The sequence below is a fragment of the Coloeus monedula genome, assembly GCF_965178545.1.
Source record: "Coloeus monedula genome assembly, chromosome: 3".
Classification (NCBI taxonomy): domain Eukaryota; kingdom Metazoa; phylum Chordata; class Aves; order Passeriformes; family Corvidae; genus Coloeus; species Coloeus monedula.
The window spans coordinates 106,355,343-106,362,781 of NC_138783.1; the positions used below are offsets into that span (position 1 = coordinate 106,355,343).

The following is a 7,439-nucleotide window of genomic DNA, read 5'->3' on the forward strand; positions in this document are numbered from 1 at the left end:
TTTATTCCTGGGAGCTGAAGAAACTTAGAGCAGAGATGACATGGGCCCTGTGTGGCAGAGGGGCAGCCCCGGCTCTGCACCAAGACACCACAGAGCCCATAAGGACCAGAGCACCTACTGTAACCATGTCTGTACCTCCTGGGGACTGGGATATATACACGTGTCCAGGTGCAGCCCATGACTTCCACACCAACCAGAATGTCTGTGGTTCTCACTGGCCATTTCAACTTGCCAGCAAAACAGTGCACAGAGAAGGTACAAGTTACCAATGAAGTTGTTAAGCACCCCTTGCTGAAGACTTAGCAAAGACACCAGCAAGATTGGATGAGGATATGAGAAAACACATCTGACAAACAGAAGGTACATTCACCAGAGTATTCATTACTTGTAAGGGTAACACCTGAAAACTAGATGGTCTTTAAAGTCCCTTCCAACTGAAACCATTCTGTGATTCCATGAAAGAGCTGAGGGCGCTATTGCAAAGCTTCTCGCTCATCTGGTCATGGAAAAAAAAATGTGGAAACCTGGTATGCATGTGTGCTGAAGGTTCAAAAATCAAGGCACCATGAAAAGAATCACTTCTGGACACTGCGGAAGACTGTGCCAAAGCCAAAACTGTAACTGTGACAAATAACAAAAACATCTCTCATTGTGCAAACCCCATTAGTTATAAGGAAAAATTTAGATTTCGTAGATTTCTTTTTAAAGCCTGAGATATTTCCCTCTGACAATGCAGGGTCAGAGCCAAAGGGACTTCTACTGTATCCAGATACAATACTTCTACTGTATCCAAAACTGAGGCCTGGCTGGATTTTTTCCCAACATTTATTTCTATAACTTTTACACCCCAAATCATTTGCACACATGATATAGATGATTTGTGGATTCAGGCAGATAATTAGTTATGTCTAAATCCCAAATTCATTAAACTGCATAATTACAAATGACAGAAAGAAAGTATTAGCCTACAGGAATAGGGTTCTAATGACCTAAAATATGTTTTCAAAGATAATAAAGAAAAATTATGGTCATTTTATTGCCAGCATATGGAAATTCATATTATGTGAAACTGTTAATTTTGCATTTGCCCTGAATTCTGAGCAGTGCTCATGCAGTATTTATTTCGTATTTGTACTATTCTGACAGATAGTAATATTTTTTCTCTGTACAGCCGAGTGTTGATAAACTGTAATTTTAAGTGGCTTGAAAAAGATATCAGAAGCAACTGTGAACTCATAAATATCAATGCAAGGTCTAAGTACTAGGAAGAAAATATTCAGTTGAAAATTTTAAGAGAATCCCAGATGTCCAAAATCATCAAAAAATTACAGGTCAATACTGAGTATTAACTGCATTTTCTGTATTTTGCTCCAGAGATTTGACAGGACATACAACTTGGATTTAAATACTTGGAAATATTTAATAGCACAATCAAAAATCATTAACTCACTACATTTTAATGTGGAATAAGGAGTTTTTCTCTTATTTATTACAAACAGAGAACCTCTGAGGCATGAAAGAGGCATTCATACAGGAATGCAAGGAATCTTCCCAGCGAAGGAGGAAATCAAAAATTAAAACAGGAAGAGAGTTTGATTATCTGAACAGTAAAGAAAGAAAACTGGTGCCCACTTTGAGCCTTTCTGTCCATCCTCCAAGGAAAGAGAGCATTAGAAAATTTAGATGCAAATAAAAACATGGTTTTGATACAAGTGCAGATAAGGTCCCATAACTCTCTGAATAAATTGTTAAGTTGCATTGCCATGAAAGGATCTGGGGGAACTGTCTTGGCTATTTCCTGTATCTTCAGACTAGAAAAGACCTCTGTCTCTGGGCAGGATGTGGGGAAAACTGCCTCAGTCACTACTGAGCTCCATGTGCTTTTATTACCAGCTGTTTATAAAAGTTCCTGTTTATAAAAGTTCCTGTTGCATGCTAAAAAAGAAACTGCTGCTTGCTGTTTTGCACAAATTTTTCTGTTTCTCTTATGAGTAATATTTAGGGAGAAGATACAGTAATAATAATAGGAATGATGCATATTTTAGACAGTTCTAACCATTTTACCTTCTCAAAGACCAAAGTCCAACCCTCCTGGTAGAAATGCAGATGGATTCACAGTCAGCAGGTTCCGCATGGAAGAAGCTGTTGGCTGGTACAGGAGTGAGCTAATCCACACTTCAGTGCATGTTTCATTATAACAGATTATTTCAACCTTGGTTTACCTTAAAAATGTTTGCTAACTACCTGCCAGCACACATATTTGCACAATTTGAAAAAAAACCTTGATCCTTTTCAGGAGACTTGCCACTACACATTCCTTGGAGAGGAGGGCAGATCAACAGGCTGTGACCACTGAAGGATAAAATCCAAGCCCTGTGCAGGTCATTAGAGATTTCATCATTGGCCTCAGCTGTGTCAAGATGACATGAAACCTGCTCAAAGACCAACAGACCTGAGACAAAAAGAAGAAGCTGTAAAACACATGCCCCATCAGTCTGATTAATTCACAAACTGAGTTCTTTTAGAACCTTTTTGTAAAATATTCTCACCATTCTTAATAAACTACTTATTCTGGAAAAAATATCCCTAGTAATACATAACTAAATAGTTGTACTATAGTCTCTGAGATCTAGATAAGAAATTTTTAGTTTTCCTCTTTTTTTCCCTGAATTCTCTCTATTTCCTGTTGTTTCATAAAACTTTTTTTGACACTTCATGAAATTTTTTAGTATTTTTTTCCTTCTGCCTTGTGAATTTGAATGCTAAATCTGATGAACTGTATTAACTGGGGCAACACAATATCAGCATATTTCTGAGCAAGTTAAAGCAGGATTTTCAAAAACAGTCAAGGGAGAAAATGTTTGGGTCTTTTTTGCTGAGACTTCAATTTCTAAATCATGTGACTTTTCTGACTTGAGAAGAAAGAAACCAGGCACTTTTTGTTCTTACACAGCAGTAGGTTTCCTGATAGTGTGACTTCCTCTTTGTGAAATGCGAAACAAAGAGAGTTGAGACAACACAAAGGCTATTGTCTTTCACAGAGACAGTATTCCCCATTTCTGATCTCAGTCTAATCATCTCTAGGGAATGAAAAAATCTGTATTCATTAAAGGTATGTAGTTAGACTGAGTCTAACTAACTCTGGTAGTTTTTTCAGATTCAGTCTCCCTACCAAATGCCCTGTCCTGAGTGATTTCCAGACTCACAACCCATGAAATAAATTTTAACTTTTCTACTACTAGCCACTGGCTGTTGCTTAGTGATTTGGAAATGCATCTGTTCTTTGGGCATCTCTATTCTTGCTCCAGTAGAGGGTAAACTGAGCCAGTTAGGGTGTTTGCATAAATCCTAAATTACTCTTCCAGGCCTTCAGGCACTTTCCACTGCGTGCTAACACCAGCCACCTGAACACACATTTTATACACCTTTATTTATACAATCCTCTTGCAGTATCATGTTCTGTGCTGGACCCTCTGTCTAAGGCCAGCATTGTAGCTTCTTGGATACACTGAAAAATGGGGGGTGTATTGTGAAAGTCAGCAGCATGACTTAGTGCCTTCCCATATCCCAAACCATTTTTAAAACAATTCAGACTAAGAAAGATTTAAGATTAAGAGCTTCTTTACAATATCTAAGAATGGACATGATAGTGGCCCATCTAATAGAAGAGGGTGAAAAGAAAACCACGCATATGGCAAAGACTTGTACTTCTCTGGGTGGCCCAGCTGGGAGGTCCATGGACCGACGACATGCTCATCTAGATCATGACCCAGCTCGTTCCTCAGCATACAGCAGTATTTCTAGGTAATACCCAGAGGAAGCACAGGGCTGAGGATAACTCCTCCATCCTCTCGTACTCTAAAGTCATGTTTTTTGAGTCTACCCAGATGGAATTTTCCTCATCACACCCACCTCTCTCCTCAGTGACAGCCATACCTCCATCGGGATGGCATCGCATCCTCTCTTAGGCAGACTACTACCAGATCCCCCTGCTTTAAATCTACTCCTTTGTGCTTCTCCCAGCACAATCCCTTTTCCTCCAGTCAGGCGGGTTACGGTGCGTGTGCCAGACTGGGAAATGTCCCAACCCCACGGTTAAACTTCAGTGATTTGACCCTATTTCCTTAAGGACGTTCCTGTCCGGGGGCGTACCTTGGTGCTAGACACGGTCCCCCGCGCCCGGCCTTGGATACGGATCACTGCTCCGTGTTTCCCGCAAATACTGCGGCTTTTTTTCTCTCTCCCCACCGCGGTGCACGAGGTGCCCCCAATGCCGCCCCGCGCTCTGCGGCAAGGGCGGCGCCACGGCTCCTAACACAGTACCCGCGCAGGGAGAGCCCCGAGCCGAGGGCAATGTAGGGCCCGGTTCTCGGGGTCCCGCGGCAGTCGGTGCCGGGAGAGGCGGTGCCGGGGGTCCCTGTGGGGGGGTCCCTGAGGGCCGCTCCCTGAGGGCCGCTCCCTCCGCCCCCGCGCAGGGAGAGCGGGCGGGGTCTCGCCCCGCAGAGCCGCCCCACTCCGCCAGGGGGCGCCCCGCGCGGGAGGGGGAGGGAGAGTCACGAGACGGCCGCAGCTGTTGCTGGCAGGCCCGGGCAGGATTCCGGGGAGGGGCGCGGCCATTGGCTGAGGGCGAGCACGAGGGGCGCTCCCATTGGCTGGTGGGCGGGGAGGCGGGGCGAGAACGTCTATAAATGAGGCGGCCGAGGCAAGTGAGCCGCACTTTCCGAGCTGGGGAAGCCGCGGTAGCGAGCCGGGACCGCCAGTAGCCGAACGCCGCCGGGACATGCTCGCAGCCTGACTGACCGCAGGTGGCCGCCGCGCCCGGGACACGAATGAAGAAGCAGCTTCTCCTCCTGTTCACACACCGGGGACTCGTCAGCCGAGGGGGCCGCAGGGGGAAGCGTCGCCGAAAATGGCCTCGTTCAGTATCCGCGCCGCGCGTCCCGAGGACTGTCCCGACCTGCTGCGACTGATCAAGGTGCGGGCGGGGTGCGGGGGATCAGCGCTGCCGGAGCAAAACAAGCTGTTGCGCAAGGGCGGGGGGGCGGAGAGCGGCTGCTCACAATCTCCTTCTCTTCCAGGAACTGGCGAAATACGAGGACATGGAGGACCAAGTGGTCCTAACTGAGAAAGGTACGGAGGCTGCAAGAGCTCACCCGGTTGGCGGCTGAGTGACAGCGCCTGTGGCTCAGCTGCGCGTGTATTCTGCTTTTCCAGAGCTGCTTGAGGATGGTTTTGGCGAGCACCCTTTTTACCATTGTCTGGTTGCAGAAGTGCCGAAAGACCAGTGGTCGTCTGAAGGTGAGACTTCCTGATACTTATTTTTGGACGCTAAGTACACAGAAGCATCATTTGCTTAATATTAATGATTGTAGATAAGGTTCCACCAGTGGACTGGGGTAGGAGGAGTAGATTAACTGCTAAAATTCAGTAATGTACACTGATACTCTGCTGAAGTGGTTGCTAATCCTGGAAGCATGGGAGATCAGGTATAACATAATGTGCTTGACTCCAATTAATTAAATGGCTTTTCTTATTTGACCCTGACTTACCTTTATGTAATTCTATTGAATCACATTTTTTTCTTTAATTTGTCCCCAATCTTCAGGTTACAGTCTCTAGCTTCGCCATGTACATGGCCCTTCTGTGTACATGGATGGGCGGGGAGGTAACTAAAAGATCCGTTACACAATAAAGTAGATGATCATAATATGAGGTAAGGTCTACAGGGACAAGTGCTATTCCCAAACCTTTACCAAAGACGCAGTAGATGACAGAAACCTGTTTGCACACTTCTCTTACAGTATGTGCAGTGTTTCGGCAGATGTAGTTAAAATACTCAGGGTTTATGTTTGAGTGGGCTGTTGTTGGAAGAGTTGGTTTTTCTTCTCTCTTGAGCCACAGAGTTATAATTGAAGCTGTAGCTTTGCTTCCCTTGACTTCATGGTGTTGAAGGTAAAGAAAACAGCGTGATGCTCTCAGTGGAAGCGTAAGTGGAAGTGCTTGAAACGCTGCTGTAAAGGTGGCCTGTAAATAGGCCTTCTGGCACAGTAGTTACTGAGGAATGTACACAGAAAGATCAGTGTTCCTCAGGGTTTGACAGACTATTCCTAAGGAAGCAGAGCTGGGGCAATCATCCAGATTGTGAGCTGCTGTGTGAAGTTCTTACTTGTATTCCAGACTGGAAATTAATCAGTAATTAATCAGGTGTGCATTATTTTGTGGAAAAAAAGCTGTGTTAACACTTACTATGATTTTGAGGATTTCAGGGTATGGACAGGGCAATCTTTTTTTACTAGGTTGATACAAATTTGTCAGAACTTGTATTTTCAATTGTGTGTTTACTTGCAAGCTTCATTTTTAATTGTAACCTAGTATCAAATGTCTGCATGTACCAGAGAATCTGTATGTTTAAACATGCATGTAAGACTTAATATTTTTGCCTTTTAAATTCTGACTAGCTGAAGTTACACCGTTTGTTTCAGAAACATGTGTCGTGGGCTTTGCCATGTATTACTTCACTTATGATCCATGGATTGGAAAACTGCTGTACCTTGAAGATTTTTATGTGATGGCTGAGTACAGAGGTACCTATTGCAGAATTAGATGAGTTGCTACCCATAGGGCTTCTGTAGATTTAAAACTTAAGTTTCTTGTTTTTTGGTTTTTTTAGGACTTGGTATTGGGTCAGAGATTCTGAAGAACTTGAGTCAGGTATGTCAAAGTGCTAAGTCTAAACAAGAATTAAAGGAGGTGGCAGGACTCTAGATGGCTTAAAACATTGCCTGGAGTCTGGTAGACTTTGAGAAATGCTGCAGTGGCTGCTGGAATGAACTCAGTGACTTGTGGTGATACACAGCTGCTGAGTAATGTGGCTGGTTGTCCCTGGGGCTGTCTTGGGGGCTGTGACCGTGTGGTGTTGGCTTTGCAGGTGGCTGTGAAGTGCCGCTGCAGCAGCATGCACTTCCTTGTTGCGGAGTGGAACGAACCCTCCATCAGGTTCTACAAGAGAAGGGGCGCCTCGGATCTGTCCACTGAGGAGGGCTGGAGGCTCTTCAAGATTGACAAAGAGTACCTCTTGAAGATGGCAGCAGAAGAGTGAGAGATTATTCCAGCAAATAATTTTTCTGTGAATATATGTGCTCTCTGAATAAACTCCTTGCTTTCTGTGTATGTACAGTCTGTAGTGGAATAAAGTAGTGTGGATGCTAATAATGACAGTGCAGGTGTGGTCATAGAGTAATTGGTACTGTGATCTGGAGTTGAGGCATCTGTGAAGTTCAGTATGTGCTTGTGTGCATCCTTTACCAGTGTGGGCTTGTAATCCTTGTATATGGAAACTTCATTCTTGTAAGTGTCATTGAAATGTGTACAATGTACACACTGGTAGGGTTTGTTTTAATTATTGCCTTTTATAAAAATAAAATAGTGTTTTCACTTCA

General features: G+C 44.2%; 1 protein-coding gene across 1 annotated transcript; it reads left to right on the forward strand.

Moving 5' to 3' along the window:
• Positions 1–4,729: 4,729 nt before the first annotated feature.
• Positions 4,730–7,439, forward strand: SAT1 (spermidine/spermine N1-acetyltransferase 1). Its single transcript, XM_082278104.1, has 6 exons — positions 4,730–4,975; positions 5,079–5,130; positions 5,215–5,298; positions 6,483–6,584; positions 6,671–6,711; positions 6,929–7,439. Exons 1-6 carry the CDS (start codon positions 4,910–4,912, stop codon positions 7,097–7,099), a joined length of 516 nt encoding a protein of 171 aa, XP_082134230.1. The 5' UTR covers positions 4,730–4,909; the 3' UTR covers positions 7,100–7,439.